This window comes from Trachypithecus francoisi, unplaced genomic scaffold (genome assembly GCF_009764315.1).
Source record: "Trachypithecus francoisi isolate TF-2019V2 unplaced genomic scaffold, Tfra_2.0 Lachesis_group0, whole genome shotgun sequence".
Taxonomy (NCBI): Eukaryota; Metazoa; Chordata; class Mammalia; order Primates; family Cercopithecidae; genus Trachypithecus; species Trachypithecus francoisi.
The window spans coordinates 66,240,985-66,262,972 of NW_022681453.1; the positions used below are offsets into that span (position 1 = coordinate 66,240,985).

Consider the following 21,988-nt stretch of genomic DNA (forward strand, 5'->3'; position numbering starts at 1 on the left):
AACCCTCATCTCTAGTGATCTTTGCCTTTTCCAAGTGTCAGCAGCATAAAATTTTGCATTTAACTATATGGTGCCTCAAGTTTTTATTTACTAAATCCTCAAGTTTGGATTACTAAATCTACTCATAGGGTAGTCTTTAATCTTAAGGTTAAAACTGTGCTTTATACTTTTATGTTTAATCCTGAGTATTGTGAATTTTGTAAATGGCTTTAATTATATAATAAGTACAAATTAATTTTTAAATTTTTTAATTAATTTTTTTTTTTGGAGGTGGGGTTTTGCTCTGTTGCACAGACTGGTCTCAAATTCCTGGCCTCAAGCCATCTTCCTGCCTCAACCTCCAGAGAAACTAGGATTACAGGCATACACCACCACATCTGGCTCAAAACGAATTTTTAGTTAGTCTTCAAAGTTAATGTTTTGGTTGAAATCATCTTTATTTTTTAAAAAACAACAATTAGGAAATGTGTTCATTATACATTTAAAGTTGCATTCTCTTACATTGCAGTTCCTCAGTTTGAAACTACATGTAGTTATGTAGAAGCTACACTCGAAGAGTTTCTGACCTGGAACTGTGACCCGTCTAGTATTTCTGGACCATTTAGAGATTATGACCATTCCAAGTTCTGGGCTTATGCTGACTATAAATATTTTGTCAGTCTATTTGAAGACAAGACAGATATTTTCCAGGTAAGTCAGAACCTTCCTTCTAATCTTGGTAGGAATTTGTTTTTGAGAAAAGATCACAAATTAGAATCTCCCTGGCACCTTCTCTGCCTTTTTCTCTCGTAAGTAATCGCCATGAGTCTTGGATATTTCACCCACTCAAACCGCAAGATTTGCTGAAGAGAAGGAAGTGTGCCATTTGGCTCACACAGATGAGCAGGCTTCCTTGTTTTCCTACTCCCAAACTTGCTATATACCCTCTTTTGCTTTTAAACAGTGCTTGAGTCGGTTTGGAGTATGTTAGAAGCATAGGTTGTATGTAAAACTTCATTGCCTCCTGACCTCCCTGTAAGTTCTTGTCCCGTCAGTGAGGCAGATGAAAGCATAAAGCTGATTCTGTGAAGAAGCATTCCTTGGGCTGCTGCTGCAATTTCTACCTGCTCTAGGGGTTTTGGGCAGCTGTTTTATCTGGCAGTTCATGGCCTGAGGCAGAGAACATTTGGTTTCCAGTATTTGGTAGTGGAAGCCCTATAGAAGTGTGGGAGTGACTTGCAGAAGTAAAATTATGGAAGTTCTTTGCTGTATGTTGACATAACTGACAACAGAGTTTCCAGACCATATCCTCTTTTCTTTTAAGTGTTTTCTAACTTAAACTGGCAGTTTATTTTGTGAGATAATTTTGCGAACTCTCTGCTCTTGTTTCCATGTGTGTCTTAGGTGTGGGGCAGGAATGGGAGCCATTCCAGAGGCTGTTTGGAGGACTCTGCCTTGCCCCCACTCAGGCCAAGCCTCCAGAGTCCTTCTTCCTGCCCCTTCTTTGTGGAGAGAAATATTTCACCATCCCTGCAGGCTGTTCACCTCTTTTCCTCTCTGCCACCACCCACTCTCTGGACTTGGCTTTCATAGGCTGATAGTTCTTTGGCTCCTCAGTAATTTTCCATTCAGTATATATTTTTCTTCTTTATGTTGAGTCAAGATGTAAATGCTGATGTTAACATAGGTATTATAATAGATCCTCCCATCTCAGCCTCCCGAGTTGCTGGAAGTATAGGAATGTGCCACTGCGCCTGGCTTAATTTTGCTTTTTTATTAAAAAAAAAAAGAAAAAATGTGTCAACTTGCCCCATAGTTTTGTTGTTGTTGTTGTCGTTGTTGTTTTGAGATGGAGTCTCTGTCACCCAGGCTGGAGTACGGTGGCGCAATTTCAACTCCCTACAACCTCTGCCTCCCAGGTTCAAGCAATTCTCCTGCCACAGCCACTGCCCACCCCCTAACCCCAGTAGCTGAGATTACAGGTGCCTGCCACCACGCCCAGCTAATTTTTGTATGGTTTTGTAGAGACAGGGTTTCACCATGTTGGCCAGGGTGGTCTCGAACTCCTGACTTCAAGTGATCCACCAACCTAGGCCTCCCAAAGTGCTGGGATTACAGGCATGAGCCACTGCACCCGGCCTGTCGTTGTTAGTTGAGAATGTATTTTCATTCTCTTACCCATGAAAGAAATGCATAGGTTTTAAAAACATTCAGTAAATGACTCTGAATTCAAAGTCAATACCAAATCTACTATTTACTCATTTTTAAATGATAATTTTAAGGTAGATGTTTTTTCTTACAACCTTAATTGTGATCACTTTATGGTTCTTTAATTGTGGAACTTACAGATTTCATAGTTAACTTGAAAAGTGTTTTGTTATGTTTCTCATACCCACCCCCCACCACTCTGTAAATTAGACTAGTACTTTACTCCATATTTCAGGTAAAATATTGCTTAATAGTAACATTGATCAAGTACTTACTTTTGGGGGGAGTTTTTCTAATGTTTTAGATTTATAATCCTCAAAGTAACTCTATGATTTAATAATTATCCCCATTTTAAGAAAAATGAGACCCAAAGAGGTTCAGTAAACCTTTTCTAAGATAGTACAACTAGGAAGGGGTAACCCAAATAGTCTGCCTCCAGAGCTTCAGCTACTCCAGAGCTTTAATGACTACTGTGCCTACAGAGAGTGTGCATACATTCAGTCCTGTTGGGACTCTCTGTCCTGAGTCTAGGCTCACTCTGCCTTGGATGAGTCTCTGATCTGACCCCATTAGTAGTTCTGTCTCATCCCAGGCAAGGCAGCACTGAGCAGTATGTGACCTGTCCATTAAGTGCGGATATAAAGGGCAGCCTTTTTGGCAATGTGCTGGAATTCTAACTGAGTCCTTATAAAATCTGATATTTTGAGTTGAATGAGTTTTCTGTCAGCTCATATTATGGCAATTAATTCTGCTATGAATAACCACGTCCATTAGGATTACATCACCTTTTGTCTCGAAATTTTCTGGGCACTAAGTCTTCTTACATCACAAGTACCTATGTTGGTTTAATTCATTCAGCCACCAAGTCTTATTACTTGCTGTTTCAAGCTTTCTTATATCTGTCATAAAATGGTGGGTAGTTAAGCATTAAAATGGGTACATTTAAAAAATGTTTATTAATTTATTTAAAATGACACAACCCACTATATGTTAACATAATAATATTTTTAAGAAAATAACTATATTCAAAAAATTTTCAATGTCATCAGAGGGATGGATTGTTGTACATTTTGGCATGTCTCCTTGATGTCTGGCTGTAAGAAGACAGCTGGATTCTCTGCTTCTCCATTCAAGCTATTGCAATTTGTTGGTTTGTTTAAAGTATATGAAGAAAATTTTGCCTCACACACATATGAAACTGAAAAAGGGAGGAGTATTTATTAATAACAGCCTTTTCAGATAATTGTGGATTGTTTTTATACCACACCACACTTGATGAGGGGTAGTTTCTTAAAGGTTCATTAGTTGCAATATAAAATCTGAACCTATAATGAATGAACTCTGTACCCTTATAATAAAATCCATTGGTCTGTCTTGCACAGAATGGATCTTATGTAATGTTATCATGGACCATTTGGAAAATACTGGTTTACTGAATTATGTAGATCTTCCAAATGTTGACACATTTTCAGTATACTTGATACATTTCATTATTCAAAAAGTCACATTTGTTAATACCACTGTTCTTATCAGAAAAATGTATTAAACTAAAGAGCTTCTGCACAGCAAAAGAAACTACCATCAGAGTGAACAGGCAACCTACAGAATGGGAGAACATTTTTGCAATCTACTCATCTGACAAAGGGCTAATATCCAGAACCTACAAAGAACTCAAACAAATTTACAAGAAAAAAAAAAAAAAACCCCATCAAAAAGTGGGCAAAGGATATGAACAGACATTTCTCAAAAGAAGACATTCATACAGCCAACAGACACATGAAAAAATGCTCATCATCACTGGCCATCAGAGAAATGCAAATCAAAACCACAATGAGATACCATCTCACACCAGTTAGAATGACAATCATTAAAAAGTCAGGAAACAACAGGTGCTAGAGAGGATGCGGAGAAATAGGAACACTTTTACCCTGTTGGTGGGACTGTAAACTAGTTCAACCATTGTGGAAGACAGTGTGGCAATTCCTCAAGGATCTAGAACTAGAAGTACCATATGACCCAGCCATCCCATTACTGGGTATATACCCAAAGGATTATAAATCATGCTACTATAAAGACACATGCACATGTATGTTTATTGCAGCACTATTCACAATAGCAAAGACTTGGAACCAACCCAAATGTCCATCAATGAGAGATTGGATTAAGAAAATGTAGCACATATACACCATGGAATACTATACAGCCATAAAAAAGGATGAATTCATGTCCTTTGTAGGGACGTGGATGAAGCTGCAAACCATCATTCTGAGCAAACTATCACAAGGACAGAAAACCAAACACCGCATGTTCTCACTCATAGGTGGGAATTGAACAATGAGAACACTTGGACACAGGGTGGGGAACATCACACACCAGGGCCTATCATGGGGATGGGGGAGAGGGGAGGGATTGCATTGGGAGTTATACGTGATATAAATGACGAGTTGATGGGTGCTGACGAGTTGATGGGTGCAGCACACCAACATGGCACAAGTATACATATGTAACAAACCTGCATGTTATGCACTTGTACCCTAGAACTTAAAGTATAATAATAATAATAATAATAATAAAAGATTACCTGAAATCAAATGTAATTTGCTGGCAGAATCTGAAAAAAAAAAAAAAATAAGGATTACAACTACATACTAATGTTTAAACCATAAGTTCATAATGGTATTTCTTTTTTTTTTTTTTTTTCAGACGGAGTCTTGCTCTGTCGCCCGGGCTGGAGTGCAGTGGCCCGATCTCAGCTCACTGCAAGCTCCGCCTCCCAGGTTTACGCCATTCTCCTGCCTCAGCCTCCCGAGTAGCTGGGACTACAGGCGCCCGCCACCTCGCCCGGCTAGCTTTTTTTTTGTATTTTTTAGTAGAGACGGGGTTTCACCGTGTTAGCCAGGATGGTCTCAAACTCCTGACCTCGTGATCCGCCCGTCTCGGCCTCCCAAAGTGCTAGGATTACAGGCTTGAGCCACCGCGCCCGGCCCATAATGGTATTTCTTAAAAGCAGTACCCTAATTGATCAGCAGTGTAAGATGATAGTGACCAACTTATTATTTTTAAATTGGTAACTAAAGAATAAAATACAAAAAAAAAAAAAAGAAAAAGAAAAAAGTGTTAGGAAGCTTTCAGGCTCATGTATTTCTTTTTCTCTTTTTTGAGACAGTCTGACTCTGTCATCTAGGCTGGAGTGCAATCACATGATCTTGGCTCACTGCAACCTCCGCCTCCTAGGTTCAAGCAATTCTCCTGCCTCAGCCTCCTGAGTAGCTGGGATTACAGGAGTATACCACCATGCCCGGCTAAATTTTAGATTTTTAGTAGAAATGGTGTTTCACCGTGTTGACCAGGCTGGTCTCGAACTCCTGAACTCAAGTGATCTGCCTGCTCAGCCTCCCAAAGTGCTGGGATTGCAAGCATGAGCCATCATGCCCAGCCCAAAATGTAACTTTTAAAATAATATAATTAATTATAATTACTCTCCAAAACTTACAAAGGATAAATATTTCAATCCAAATTTCAAACAGCCCCTTAAATTGACATTGTATATTAGCAATTGTCTGAGTTTCTTTTTCCTTAGAAAAATTACCTTAGGTACATAAACAGAAAAGAGGTAATTTACTCTCTACCCACCGATAGGCTCGATAAACACCTTAATTCTTACATTCCAACTTGTCTCATCAGAAAGCATCACTGGCCATCAGACGCCATTATTCATTATCAAATCACCTGCCTCAATTTCAACATGCTCTCATAGCTATGTTTTAAAGTCCAAGACATGTTACAACTCTTCTTCCATCTACTGTATTTTGGGAATCTGTGTCCTGGTAACTTAACAAGGCCTCTGACCTTCAGTAGCCAATTCAAATCACCATGTCAAATGGAATCTACCTGAGAAGCATTCTTGGGGCAAAATTCCTTTTATTACATGTTGATTCTTAACAACTTCAATTATGATGATACTTACTGATAATTGCAAAAGGTAAAACCTGTCATTCTTGCCTAATGAGTCTGAAAGAAAGAAATTTTGTTTTGTACTGTCACAAATTCCCTTTCTAGGAAAGTAGAGAACAAAATGTTCAAAACAAATGCTTTATTTAGATTAGTCAGTGATATGATGTATAACTAAAAAATAATAAGATTAATTTTATTTGCTATACACAAAAGTCAGTTAAGTGTCAAAATCATACTTTCAGGCCATCTTGAGGCTATAGTATATTTTCCAATCGTACCAGTGTATTTATCAATATACATATTTTTCATAGATGAATTTAATTTGTGGAAGAAAAGAGTTAATAGGAGGAAACTTCAAGCAGAGGCTGTAAATAAAAACTTGCAAAACTAGTAGAGAGCCAGGGAGATTAAGAATTTCTTACCAAGGCTGACAAATGCTACACTGACTAACTAGAAGCCACAGAGAATTTGACAAAGGTGAAGCTAGGGGTTTAAGTCAAAACATTCTCTGAGGGGTCCTAAAGACCCAGAGAAATATCAAAACAAAAAATGGTAAGAGTAGGAAAAAATCCACTTATGTAATCATTCAAATACCTGTTATGTATTCAGCAGTATGTTAGCAGTTTGCAGGAATAAGAAATTATAAAATATAGCCCAAAGAGCTTACAATATTGTTAAAGGAACAGGACAGAAACGTTCTGCGTCACTTACCATTTAAATAGTAATCCAAATAAAACATATAGGAAGGAAGGCAAGGGGCAGATGGATACGGATACAAGCGGTTGAGAAGGTTTCATAGCCAAAGCTGAACCTGAGCCAGGCCCTAAAACAGAGAACTTTAACAGGCAGAAATTGAAAGGGGCATGAGCAGAGGCCAGAAGGTAGGAGAGAGCATAGGTCAGTGGGGAGACTGGACAGGGCCTTACGCAGAGCAGACAGGTGGCGTCAGCCATACTTGGGAGGGTCTTAAATGCTATCCTTATATAATTTTAAGTTATAAAACGTTTGTGAACATGATTGAAGTAGTTTAATTTTAATCTGGAGTATGACTTAAAATGCATTTTCATAAGAAACTTTTAGAATTAGTTACATAATTTTAAGTTACAAAACATTTGTGAACATGATTAAAGTATTTTAATTTTAATCTGGAGTATGACTTAAAATGTATTTTCATAAGAAACTGTTTTAGAATTACTTAGAGGAGGAGTCAGAACAGAAAAACATAGAGTAATTACAGTGGTGATGTTGTAAACCAGAGTGGCCCATAGACCCCTGGGGGTCCCTGACAACCTTTCAGAGGATCTTTGAGATTAAAATTATTTTCATAATACTTCTAAGATGATATTTGCTTATTTCACAGTGTTGACATTTGCACTGATGGTACAAATGCAATGGTGAGCAAAACTGCTAGTGTTGAGACAGTGGGACCAAAGTGTGCTAATAGCATTGTATAAAAAACACACACACACACAGCTTTATTGGGCTATAACTGATATATAATAAACAGCATATATTTAAGGTGAACAGTCTGATTAAGTTTTACATATACATACACCCAAGAAATTATCACCACATTCAAGATGACAAACATTTTGATCATGTCCAAAAGTTTCCCAGTGTTCCTTCATAACCTGTCTCTCCCTATACCCTCATTCTCAGACACCACTGATGTAGTACTTTCTGTCACTGCAGGTTAGTTTGGCAGTTCTAGAATTTCATAGAAATGGAATCATATAGTAAGTACTCCTTTTTCATGCTAATACTATTCAAAGGAGGAGACAGACATAGTTACCATCAGAACAAGGAAACCCAAGGTAGAGAGGGTCATTTTATCACAATAAAAGGTCAATTCACCAAGCGGACATAATAATCCCAAATGTGTATGAACCCAACAACAGTTTCAAAATACGTGAACAAAACTGACAAATCTAAACTGAGGAAAACACAAGTATACAATTATAGCAGGGGGATTTCAATACCTCTGTCTCTATAATGGTTAAAACAAATATACAGAAAATCAGTAAGGGTACAGGAGACTTGAACAATCCACTTGATTTAATTGAAATTTATAAAACACTCCACCCAACAACAGAAAACACATTATTTCCAAGAGCACATGGAACGTTTATCAAGATTGATTATATGCTGGGCCATAAGACAAGTTTCAATAATTTAAAAGGATTTAAGTCATACAAAGTATGTTCTCTCCCCACAACAGAATTAAATTAAAAATTCATGACAAAAAGATAGCTGAAAAATCCCCAAATGTTTGAAATTAAACATTACACTTCTAAATAATCCATAAGTCAAATAGTAAATCACAAGGAAAATTAGGAAATATTAGGCTAGTCCTTGACTGTAAGTCAAGGCTGAAGAGATATGCTAAGCAACACTCTGCAAGTAAGAGACAGGGAGGCCCAATATTAGCCTTGGTATAATTTAGTTGCTTAAAAAGAAAAGTGCCGTCTGTCAGTGCATTAATGGTATGATGTCCGGGTCATGAAATGTTACAATTCCATGGATACATATTCTGTGTAGACTGTGTCTGGGGTTCAGTTTGGGAGCCAGGCTTTAGGCCTGTTGACAAATAAAGGAAATTGAGAGAAGAGCAATTGGAAGGAAAAGTTAATGCTGCTGCATCTAGGTTAAAAAAAAAATAAAGGAGAAGCTGGACAGTCTTTCTGATAACTTAAAAATAGCAATTTTTGGCAGGAAATAAACTTGTTCTCTTTAGTTATAGAAAGCAAATCTAGGATCCTCCTCTGTAAGCTACGAGGAAGTAGATACTGATTTTGTAGTAAGTGGTCAACCAGCTAGCTACTTTCCCTCCCAAGCTAGCTACTTGTTGCTCTTTTCAGGGATGGTGTAGAATAGAACTTTCTGAGAATAGATGATTTAAAAAATTTTTCCAACTCTTGAGGTATGTATGAATAGGTTCCAGGACAGATCACCCTACTGATCACCCTTTTTGGTTTTACAGATGTAGCACCCAAACAGGGCCTCCTGTTTCTAGCAAGACTCAAGACAGATTCCTGGGCCCACATTGACTTCAGACATTTGACTACCCGTAAGCAGCTAAACTTACTTGGGAAGAGAATCCCAACTCTCAATGGTGTCTATTTTTACACTGACAATTTTGCTTTTTTGTTTTGAGACAAGGTCTTGCTCTGTCACTCAGGCACTCAGACTGGAGTGCTGTGGTGCAAACACAGCTCACTGCATCCTTAACCTCCCAAGCTCAAGTGATCCTCCCTCCTCAGCCTCCTGAGTAGCTGGGACCACAGGTGCATGCCACCACGCCCAGCCAATTTGTTAAAAAAAAAGTTTTTGTAGAGACAGAGCCTTACCAAACATTGCCCATGCTGGTCTTGAACTCGTGGACCCAGGCAGTCCTCCCACCTCAGCCTTCCAGATTGCTGGAATTACAGGCATGAGCCACCACACCTGCCTGACAGTTTTGCTTTTTAGGTCATTACTGTTAGACAAGAGGCCAGGGAAGCCTCTCCTCAGTTTCTCATACAGTAACCTCACCTTGTAGAAAATCTTTCTTCAGTGATTCTTTCCAAAGCAGGGCTCTAGAGCAGAGTTTTTCATGTGGGGTTGGTCTGTCACTTCTTTGAAAGTATATATGAAATTTCATGTGTGCTTTTTCTGAGGAGAAGGGGCTTTGGTATTCATTAGATTCCTGCAGGAACGTATCTATAAGATTAAGAATCACATAACCTGTCTCTTCTTAGCTAAGACAAGTCTCTTTTTTCCTTTTTATACTGAATGGCTTTCAGCTACCTTTAGTTAAATTCTTCAGACTGAGGTGTGGTAAATTGTTCAACAAGGACCAGGTTAATTGGAAGCCTCCCCTAAGCTCCCTGCTTGGGTGCAGGGCCCTCCTGCTGTGATCTTAAAGCATTTCCTGCATATTTGTGTCAGAGCACTTGTTACTCATGTTGAGAGGCTCTGTTTATAGGATTATCGCCCATTACTAGATTTGAAGGGTAGGCCTGTGTTACATTAATTTTTGTATCCCCAACACCCAGCATCACACCAGGTGTATGCTCCAAAATGTCATTGGCCTGAACTATTTTAACCATCATAAGTCAACGGATTCTTCTTTCCCTCCTAAGCAGCCAGTGTGTTCCAAGGTCTAACCCTGAGCCTGGTACTAAGTTAGGCATTGAGAAAACAGGTGTAAGCTCCCAGTATGGAGCTTATAGGCTATATGCAGAGAGAACAGGATTTTTACCACCCACTGGAACTGCCACATGTGAGCCATATGCATTTACAGTGGTGCTGACCTTGCAAAAACCCCCTTCTATGTCAGACATTAGTTATGTGCACGTATTCAACCATTTTCATCACTCAAAACAAAAATGAAAAAAAAAGTGCCCTTTCTAGTCTTCCTCAAAACCATCCATTAAATTTCTCTTTAAAATCCTTTCTCTTTGAATACAGCTGTTAATGTTTTCCCTCTAAAAATAGAAAATTTAGACGGCAGTTACTGATAAAAGGAGTGTCAGCATTGAGAATGATGTTCTGCACATAGAAGTGGGCTTTTTTCTTTGCTTTTGTTTTTTAAAACCGAAAGGAAAATTTCATGAATAAAATAAAAATAAGGCAGAACCATCATGCCTGGTTCACTAGTATGTTCTTTTTCTTTTCTAGCTTATAAATCTGTTTAATCACATGGACTTCGGTTTATGTGTGACCCTATTTTTCTGTGCTGCAAATGCACTGTCGGCTTCTAAAAGTATAGGCTTTTCCCAGTAGTTGACTTGGGCAGGATTTGCCCACAGAACCAGGCATGTGAAGAGTCTTAAGTCCAGAGCACTATGCTGTCTCTGTTCTAAATATCATTGCACTTAAGAAGTTCATGACTTTGGGGAGTATATTGAAAGCCATCCATGGATGTATATTTCAAAAGATGTACTTTGACACTGTCACCTGAAGACTGATCTAGTAGGTATGAGCTAAGGCTCCAGCATTGATAGTTTTAAGTAAGCCCACTAATGTAGGAGAAGGCTTCTTTTATGTGGTCATTGAAGTACACAAAGTTAGTAAGTTGCATATATACACAAATATATGCACTGTTTAGAGGGAATAAGGATTTCTGACTTCCTCGGTTGCGTCTCAGAGATATTTGAAATAATGACGTTTCCGCTGCAATCACTGTTCTAACTGCCCAAAACACGCTTTCCCTAAATACCAGCAAAATCCTCTCTGTTTCCAACTCTAAAATGTAAGCTTCATCGGAGTGGGCATTTTGTCTCTTTTGTTCATTGATTCATTACAAGCTTCCAGAACAGTGCCTGGCATGTTGTAAGTAGTCAGTAAATATTTGTTGAATGATTACTATTAATGTGGTTATTCAAATATATTATTGGCTAAAAAGATTTCTTGAACTGCCCTGGAAACCTAACCTCTTCCATCTGTAGCGTTTTCCATAATAGAGTATTCCAACTGCCAAATAACAGATGTGCAAGTGAAAATGGGCAACATTACCATACAGAGAAGTTGGTTAGTTCTTGATGAATTGCAACTTTATTTCAAAACAGGATGTGAAATGGTCTGACTTCGGGTTTCCTGGAAGAAATGGACAGGAAAGTACATTGTGGATTGGCTCCTTGGGAGCCCACACACCCTGTCATCTGGACTCCTATGGTTGTAACTTGGTATTCCAGGTACAAGGAAGGTAATGTGTGTGTGTGTGTGTGTGCGTGTGTGTGTGTGTGTGTGTGTGTGCACCTGTGCATGCATACATCAGGGGTAACGGAGAGAATAGGCAGTACCCCAAGGTGTAGTCCCAGCCCCATTCTGTCAGCCTGCCTCATGATTGGGGCAGACCTCTTAACCTCTGGTTTTGGTTTCTCCTCTGTGAAATGAGAACAGTTAAAATGGTGGTTTACAGATGAGTGCCTTGCCATGATCAGGATTGTCTTCAGAGAGTTGATTCTAGAATTCTGGGATTCCACTCCCAGGTCAGCTAGAGAGCTCTCTGCTTGGTCTTTTTTTTTTTTTTTGTAAATTAGAGACATTTGAGACAAAGTCTTGCTCTGTTGCCCAGGCTGGAGTGCAATGCGTGATCCTAACTCCTAGGCCTCAAGCCATCCTCCCGCCTCAGCCTCTCAAGTACCTAGGACTACAGGTGTGTGCCACTATGCCCAGCTAATTTTTTAAAAATTTTATTTAGAGATGGAGTCTTTCTACGTTGCTCAAGCTAGTCTTGAATTCCTGGCCTCAAGCCATCCTCCTGCTTTGGCCTCTCAGAGTCCTGGTGTGAGTCACTATGCCCAGCCTATGCTTAGCTTTTCTTTTTTACATAAGAGTTTGTAGTTTTCAAACTTTTATTTTAAAATGGGAACACCCTTTCTCCAAATCTAAATAAATAAGAGCAGAGCAGTTTGTTGAAAGGAAGAGGCTCCACTGTTGCCTCAAGCTCCCCTCCAAGGGATGCCAGCGATCCTGATTTGAAAAATACTGGACCCTTTAAACTCTAAATTTCAGTTTGTGCCTACCTGACACAATACAGTGTATTGTTACCTTAGGTCAGTTTTTGTCTCCACTTATCTGTGCACTCTAGAAGGGATAGGCAGTGCTTCTGGTTTCTGGAGTTCTATGAGAGTCTAAGTGTTTGTGCCACTTGGAGGATGTACTCAGATGTATGTGCAGCTTTATTTTCCCCTAACTAATGGTGCCCCAGTCTTTTCTCCTGGTCATGTGGGATATTTACAGGGCAGCACAGAGAGTAAAACAGAAAAGGCCATGTGCAAGTTCTCAGACCTATTAGATGTGAAAAGGATTGTGAGTAGATTCAGGAGAAACAGTCAGTATGTCTGTGGATGCATTTCACATGTGAAGAACTCTGAAAATTACAGAATGGTAGAAGTTAGTCCACTCTCTGATGCATTCCGTCTTTATTAAAGGGCATAGAATGTGTCAGGTACATAGCTACATGCTGTGGATGCAAGAGTCAATCAAATGAGTGTGGTCTCAACCCTTGTGGAGTTAACAGGCTAAAACCTTAAACTTGGTAAGAGAGACAACATTTTAAGTAGCTGCTGTCCATGTATTCTGAATTGGGAAACAAGCCAAAGAAATTCAAGTTGGAAAAACATTATCAAAAAATACCTGAATTCTTTCTATGATATAAAGTTAATATCACTTTATTTTAACTTTGTAATAAGACATTTTCTGGCCTTATATAACTCTGGAATAATAAAATAGCTTTCGTAAATACCCATTGAGTATCCTTCTGTACAGGGACCATGTGTTACAGTAGGTACAGAGGTGAGGGAGTAGGACACCCTCTCTACTGTGGGAGAGTTCACAACCAGAGTGCAGGCAAGCTGAGAGACAGCCGTGATACAAGGCAGAATGCCCGTGCTCTAGAGGAAGGTTTCACAGAGCTGTAGGACTGAAAAGTAGAAGAGGTCATGTTCCTGTTGGAAAGATCAGGGAAGATTTCACAGAGGAGCTGCCATTTGTGGTGGGCCTTGAAGGATGGATAAGTGCTCGAAAGACCCAGATGGGAAGGGCAGAGGGACCCTGAGAAAGCATGGGGTGTAGAGAGGACCCCTTGAGTTGTCCAGTATATGTTGTGCATTGGTGACAGAGGGAGTAGACCAGAAAGGCAGGTAGGTTGAGTCCCCAGTGTCTTGACTTCCAGGCAAACACTGTTATTCTCTGTTCTTTCAGCATCCAGAACCATGAGAGGTTTTTAAAGCAGGAGATCGCATGGTGATTGAATACCTTTTCTGATAGAAGGATTCGTGCATTTTACATTTTTTAAGCCAAACAAAGCAGATTGGATGGGATGGTTATCATTATGGCTATTCCTTTGGGAACTATTGCTCTGGTGCAGGGGAAGGAACTGGGATCTGGAGAAGCCAGGAGATCTGTGACCTAGCTCTGAATCTACCACTACCCCAGTGAGTGACACTGAGCAAGCTCTGAGTCTTTCTGCCACTACTTTGAAAATGAAATTAGACTGATGATCTCTTCAGAGCCCTTCCAACTCTAACATTCGAAGCATATCGATATTGAAAACTGCTTTCAAACTAATACAGTGGAATGGAGCAGCTCTTAAAGCTTAAATTAAATTAAAGCTTTAAGATTAGGCAAACAGCTTTTGAACCTCAATGGTTTTTAAACTGATGACTGTGTGAACTGATAGACTGCCTTATAGCTCCGAAATGAATTTTTTTTTTTTTTTTTGATACATGGTCTTGCTCTGTCACCCAGGCTGGAGTGCAGTGGCACAGTCATAGCTCACTGCTTCCTCAAACTCCTGGGCTCAAACAATCCTCCCACCTCAGCCTCCTGAGTAGCTAGGACTACAGGCACACACCATCACACCTGGCTAATTTTTTCAGAAAAATTTTTATGGGGATGAGGTATTGCTATGTTTCCTAGGCTCCAAGGCTAGTCTCTATCCTGGCCTCAAGCAGTCCTTCTGCCTTGGCCTCCCAAAGTGCTGAGGTTACAGGCAGTGAGCCACCACACATGGCCTGAATGTAAATGTTTACTGAAGAGTAAAGCATTTCATTATTTCTATAAAACCTTCAAATTTCTAAAGCAAAATAAGACTTCAGTATATACTTCTTAGTTCGAAAACAGCAGCCACTGTTTCTTGGTTCTGAAAGGACTTGATAGCCCCACTCTAACAACTGCAAGGGGTCACTAGAGGGCTTTGGGCTTCTTTTCTCAGAACTAGGTTTTTCCCTCTTTTCTCTTTGCCTCCCCATCTAAACATCTGGATGTCTAGGTCTCATTTTTTTCTCATACTTCCCTCGCTGTTGCCTCAGATATCTTCCCCCTATTGGCATAAAGCATAGGTGTGTCTAGTGTTTTGTGAGTTAGAATTTATTACCTCCATTTTCAAAACTGTTTTAAGTGACAAACATTTGACAGTTTTCTTTTTGAAAATTCCCACATTATACTGCTTTATTTATGTGGTGTTATTTGTACATGTCCACTCCCTAATGGAGTAACTTAACAAATGTTTAACTTAAGGAATTTATAATCCAAACAGGGAGAAGTCTGAAAGCTATTTGGTGGATGGAACTATGAGTGTTTGCTCTGCATAAGATAAGAATACAGATATTTGAAAGGGTGGGGGTTATTGTGAATAGCTCTAGAGTCACGGATGAAAACTATGAGAAGGCAGACTTTGATTTGAGATAAGAAAGAATGATCTAACGAACTAGATTCTGTCCCAGCAATGTAAGAGGCTGCCTGAGGGTATCCTGAGACATCCATGAGGCAGCCCCTTAGTTGCTACACAGCCTTCCACCCAGTATCTGCAGAGGGATTCTAGCGCTGAGTCAGAGATGGCCAGGTGACCACTGATGGTGCCTGTATTCCCTTAGGGATCGAATTTAAATGAGTAAAAATGAACACTTAGCTTTTGCCTTCTTACATGTTTTGTCTTAAGATCAGAGTACTAACCTGTATCTTTTTTTTCTTTTTAATTAGGAAACGATGGCATCTCTTTCCTCCTGAAGATACTCCTTTCCTTTATCCAACTAGAATCCCTTATGAAGAATCTAGTGTGTTCAGTAAAATCAATGTTGTCAATCCTGATTTAAAGCGTTTTCCTCAGTTCCAGAAAGCTCAAAGACATATGGTTACACTGAGCCCAGGACAGGTAATAAGGCTTTAAAACTTTAATGACCTGCTAGGGGACACCACAGCTGTAACTCTCTCTAGTCCTTATGCTGTGTGCTTCCCCTCCCCGTGCAGTACAAATGAGAATGGCTTCCTTCCCTCTGCTCTGCTGTTGGAAGGTAGCTGCCCCAGCTGTAGGCTTCAGACACATACACCTCTGCTTCACGGGTCCTGGAAAGGAAATAGCAAGTGGGAACACAGCTCCTCCTATTGGTAAAGAGGAGAATGGACTTTGGAGAAAGACAGTCTACAAGGTCATTTTCATTTAGGTCAGGAGAAAATCTTCAAGGCATGGGTACTTGAGCATCTCTGGAACATTTAATCACAGTTAATATCTGTTCAATTATGATAGAACTGAACCCAAACACATAAACACAGGTCGGAATGCATCCAGGTGTGGGCCAACAGGGGCAGAAGGAACTGAGAATGTTTACTTTTAAGCAAGAATGGATGTTGTTTTCATAAATTACTAACTCTGAAACATTTCCAAAGGTATTGTACATAGTGCTGCTTCCCAGTGAGGAAAATTTCTTTTTCAACATTGGCACTTGCTGTCTGATATTTCATTAATAATTTGAAAGGTTTCTTAGTCACTTAAAGAGACTTTATTCTCTTGATTATCCCTTTCCCTTGCCTGTCTTCCTTCCATTGTACCTGTCTCACTTGCTCTTTTCCTGCTTCCTTCACTCAAGTATTATCAACTCAAACAATTTCACTTGACTGAGTTGCCTCAACCTGTTAGTCACTCTGCATTCCCCTCTCCCCACAGCCCTTGACAACAACTAATCTTTTTCTATGTTTGTAGATTTGCCCATTCTGGACATTTCACATGGTGCAATATTATAATACAGGGCCTTCTGTGTCTGACTTCTTTCACATAGCATAATGTATTTAAGGGTCATCCACATTGTAGAATGTTACTAGCACTTCATTTCTTTTTTATGGCTTAATAATATTCCATTGTGTGGATATACAACATTTTGTTTATCCGTTCATCAGTTGATGGACATTTGGGTTGTTTCTGCTTTGTTGGCTATTATAAGTAATGCTGCTTTGAACATTCATGTATAAGTTTTGTGTGTACCTATGTCTTCATATGTACACATATGTTTTCAATACTCTTGGGTATACCTAGGAGTAGAATTGCTGGGTTATATGGTAACCCTCTGTTTAACTTTTTGAGGAGTTGTCAAACTATCTTCCATAGCAACTGTACTATTTTATATTCCCACCAGCATTGTATGAGGGTTCTAGTGTCTTCACATCTTTCCCAACACTTGTTTTTCTTTTTTATGATTATTTTTACAGCCATTCCAGAGAGTGTGAAGTGGTTGCCAATCATTTTCTCTTCTGTCTTTAATAGCCAAATTTGAATGACTGGTTTTGTCCATTGTATCAGTTTTCCTTACCTCCTGTCCATTCTTTAATCCACTCAAACCCAGCTCTTTCTCTCACCACTTTACTGAAACTTTACTCTGATAGAACATGCATAACCTACTTATGACTATCAAGTGGACTTTCATAGTTTCCAGTTTTCCTGAAAGGATCTTTCTATTTCCCAGTCCTGCCTTGTTCATAGCAAATACCAGTAGTTTCCTAAATCTGAAGCCCAAAAGCTTCATATCATCTCCATCTGCTCTGCTCTCAATAGGAAATCTCATACTGAGTCTGGATAGATGCCATCCTTCTTGACTCTGCCCATTGCTTTTGTTTATTATACCTTCCTATTTATATCTTAACATTTAATAAGTGGGCCTTTGCAGGTATCTCCTGTCCTTCTCAGACTCTCTCGATACCACTATTTTAACCATCCCCCTACTTAGAATTTTTCAGTGACTCCTAATGCCTACCAGATAAAATCTAAATTCTTATTTTGAAGTCCACTGTCCCTAAACTAATTCCCCTACCTTATCTCCCATTATTCCCTCTGTGATAGTAAGACTGACCTACTAGTCCTACCTCCCTCTCCTGTACCTCTTATCCTTCCTGGCATGTCTTCATTCTTTTCTCAGTCTGAATTCTCTCCTAGCCTGGGTTCAAATCACACTTCCTCCATCCATGTTGCCCCTGACCTCCCTAGTTCATGCCTGTTTCACCTACCTCCGAAATTCTCAAACACCATTTTCCTCTAATTTACCACTTCTGTAATGCCACCTTTCTTTACTTTATCTTCTCATTGGCTAGATTTCGAACTGTGAGAAAACAGAAGCCATGTCCTATGTGTTTTACCTATGCCCTTTCTCAGAATGCATGCAACTATTTTGTGATGGAAAGGAGGAAAAATTAGAATCTCAGAATCATGTACTAAGATTTAGGTGCAGACAAAGAAGGCCCAGGATTAAAGAGAATAGAGATGCTGGCAGTATCCTTTGTAGAACATGTGAACTTGTCAATAAAAAAGGAGTAAAAGGAAAAAAGGATTGCGGGATTTTTTTTCTTCACTTTTCTCCAGCAATATTACTGTGAATTCGTTTGTATTCCTTTTCTTCCTGGCAGCCTCAATTAGGGTCTGAGTCTGACATAAAAATGAAATGTCTTGTTCTTGTGCTAACCATTCTTTGTTTGGTTTTCAGGTTCTGTTTGTTCCCAGACACTGGTGGCATTACGTAGAATCCATTGATCCTGTCACTGTCAGTATAAACTCATGGATTGAACTGGTACTTTTTTGTTTCGTTTCGTTTTTTTAAGTAAGTGCAAATCATGCTTTTAAAAGATATATAAGGTCTGGCTGTACAACTTGGTAATTAATTTTTTTAACCAATGCTTCAGTATTTTTTTGTTGCAGTGCACTATAACTTATGCATTCTGTCCTCTGTTAATGGATGTTTAGGTTGGACATTGGAATTTTAGTGGTGTGCCACTCTCTTTCTTTTAAGGACACAGAATGGGCCTGATGCTGGCAGGTAGGGTCGTTTCCCTTGACCAGTGTTGTTAGGAAAATTGTGTTGGGTCTGGCCAGATTTGCCGATATGTGTCCCTTGTTGCCACTCCTCTTCCATACTGTCTGGGCTGGAAATACCTGCTTCTTCTTTTTTTTTTTTCTTTGAGACGGAGTCTCACTGTGTGGCCCAGGCTGGAGTGCAGTGGCCAGATCTCAGCTCACTGCAAGCCCCGCCTCCCGGGTTTACACCATTCTCCTGCCTCAGCCTCCTGAGTAGCTGGGACTACAGGTGCCCGCCACCTCGCCCGTTTAGTTTTTTGTAGTTTTTAGTAGAGACGGGATTTCACCGTGTTAGCCAGGATGGTCTCAATCTCCTGACCTCGTGATCCGCCCGTCTCGGCCTCCCAAAGTGCTGGGATTACAGGCTTGAGCCACCACGCCCGGCCAATACCTGCTTCTTGGTTCAAGGTCATTACTAATTGCAGAATTCTGTCTTGGCTTCTACGTATTCTCAAAGCGGAGTCTTTCTTTCAGTGCTAGGTTTTTATCATTTCATTTCTGCCAGAGGCCTTTCCTTCCTATGTGTTATGCTTAATCCTGGTTGCCTGCTCTGTTTGACAATTATAATAGCTGCTTGTTATGCTCAAGTCTGTCTCTTAAACTGGGGCCATAATTGCAGCTGCCTCTTTTTAACCAGAGGCCCTGACTGCATCTCTGCTCTCCTTGACCTGAAGCCTGGATTGCATCTCTCTGCTCTGTTTGACAGCCGCATCCTCTCCCTAGTCTAGTTTTCCCTATCCTTTGGTAATAGGAATGGCTTTGGAATCAGGGGAACAGAAGGAATATTGTAACAAAGCTATATTGTGTGGGCTTAGACAAGAGTTGTAGCCCTTGAGGCTTAGGTGAGAGGTATGGCAGGAGATCAGTAACATAACAGAAATTTTGCCTGTAGCGTGCTGAACTGGAGTTGCAGCAGATATTAAGGTAGAATCCATGGGGAACTTCCACTCCCAATGCCAAAGTCATATCTACAATAGCCCTGACAGGTGCTTCACCTCCCAAGGAAGTTCACTTGTTGTTAAAGAATAGAGCTGTCATCTTTTTAAAATATTTGAAAATACCTCCAAGTGTTTCCATAATCTTTTCTTCTTCTATGCTCAAAAACTCTTACTGTCTTTAATGGGGTGTTTTTATGTGACTTTTTCCTTTTTCCAGACTTTTTACCATTCTGGCCACAGACTTTGGAATCAGGCAACTTTAAGATGCAAGTTACCTTTGTTAGCTGTCTAACATAGATAGTTACTTAATCTCTTCAAGCCTCCATTTTCTTGTAAAATGAGGATTATAATTGAACCCACCTCAGTAGAGTGGTTGTGAGGTTAAATTGGAGAACACATTGTAAAAACATCTGATATAGTGCGTGGCATATGGCAGGTGTTTAAAAAGTAGAAATTGCTATGAGGAGGGGGAGAGTTATTATGTCTAGAATAGTTCTCTTAATATATGGTGCCTAAAACTGAGTATTAGTGGGCCTTATTTGGTAGAGTATAAGATTTCTACCCCACATGATCTCCATCCTAAATATTTCCAGTGCTGCTTGTAATATTGGGTTAGTTTTTTTAGTAATCTCATTTCACTTTAGATTCATATTCAACTCTAAAATGTCGGTGCTTTTTTTCAGATGATCTGCTGTCAGGCAGGTTGAATCCTGTCCTGTACCTATGAAGCTGATTTTAATTCTAAATCCAGTATTTCACAGTCATCCCTGTTCGTTTTCATCATGTTAGTTTGATTGAGCATTCCAGCTTGACAAGATAATTTTAAATTTGGGTCTTATCTGTCCTTTTAGTGAAACTTCAAGCTGGCCTGTGCCCTTTTGATACGTCCCCATTAATTAGACTTTGAGTGTATCCTGGCTTTCTGGCACAGGAAGCTATCCCAGGATACCCTTTTTTCTTTAGTGCCCCAAACTTGGAAGTCTATAATTTCTCCAGGTAGCCACAGTTCTTTTTGTAGGGAATGGCCTTTAGAAACTGAGATCTCAGCTCTAAAGCTGTTCATTGCTTCTGGGTGTCACTGTTTCTAGGCTCTTTCAGTGATGTAGCTAGAATATGAGATAGATAGATGATTGATTGATGATTGATTGATAGATATTGATATATTTCTAATTCACGTGTTTAAAAAATATATCTAGACAGGTAATGTGCTGACGTCATAACAAGGCTTAAGAGAGGCATGTCTCACACATGAGCATGACACCCAGTCATCAGACTTTTGAATTATAAAAGTATCTAATTCAAGTTTAACATGATAGAATTTTTTCTTATTTGTTTCTGTATTTTTATCTCTTCTCTTACACTGAAAATCTGGGTCCTTAAAAACAGTAACATAAGGCCGGGCTTGGTGGCTCACGCCTGTAATCTCAGCACTTTGGGAGCCGAGGTGGGCGGATCATGAGGTCAAAAGATCGAGACCATCCTGGCCAACATGGTGAAACCCCATCTCTACTAAAAATACAAAAATTAACTGGGCATGATGGTGCGCACCTGTAATCCAGCTATTCAGGAGGCTGAGGCAGGAGAGTCGCTTGAACCCAGGAGATGGAGGTTGCAGTGAGCCGAGATCGAGTCACTGCACTCTGGCCTGGCAACAGAGCGAGTCTCCGTCTCAAAAAAAAAAAAAAAACCCAGCAATATACTTATTTGTTTACTGTATCCAGCAATATATTTTTTAAGATGTCAAATTAGGCTGGGCGCGGTGGCTCACACCTGTAATCCCCTGCACTTTGGGAGGCCGAGAGGTGGTCTTATCACAAGGTAAGGAGATCGAGACCATCCTGGCCAACATGGTGAAACCCCATCTCTACTAAAAAAAACTACAAAAAATTAGCCGGGCATGGTGGCACGTGCCTGTAGTCCCAGCTAGTCAGGAGGCTGAGGCCGGGGAATCACTTGAACCCAGGAGGCAGAGGTTGCAGTGAGCCGAGATCGTGCCATCACACTCCAGCCTGGTGACAGAGCAACACTCCATCTCAAAAAAAAAAAAAAAAGATGTCAAATTTATATTTCCAAAATTCAAATACAAATATTACTACTAACCATAAAGCTTGCCAGTAAAAATTAAAATTTCTTTGCAATTCTTTTTATTATTAGACTGTATCTATCACTAAGAGGGATAGATACAAAGTCCTTTATTCAGGAGTCATTGTGAAGGACTTCTTTTCATTTATGGCTATTTTACTAATTGGATATTTAGTTAAGTTCCTTTGTTTCAGTTTGTTTTCAATTTTAGGATCTACTTTTTAAA

The 21,988-nt window shown here is 39.7% G+C and overlaps 1 protein-coding gene and 1 non-coding gene across 4 annotated transcripts in view; one reads left to right on the top strand and one right to left on the bottom strand.

Moving 5' to 3' along the window:
* HSPBAP1 (HSPB1 associated protein 1) overlaps positions 1–21,988 on the top strand; it is a 50,567-nt gene that overhangs the window by 21,446 nt on the left and 7,133 nt on the right. For all 3 annotated transcript variants that reach the window (XM_033211015.1, XM_033211017.1, XM_033211016.1), the window contains 4 exons: positions 509–690; positions 11,691–11,827; positions 15,610–15,781; positions 18,375–18,458. In XM_033211015.1, the coding sequence (XP_033066906.1) occupies positions 509–690; positions 11,691–11,827; positions 15,610–15,781; positions 18,375–18,458 (575 nt within the window). The remainder of the gene's footprint in view (positions 1–508; positions 691–11,690; positions 11,828–15,609; positions 15,782–18,374; positions 18,459–21,988) is intronic.
* On the bottom strand, positions 20,870–20,973 carry LOC117084737. The gene has a single exon (XR_004437639.1). It is a non-coding gene; the product is annotated as a small nucleolar RNA U13 (small nucleolar RNA).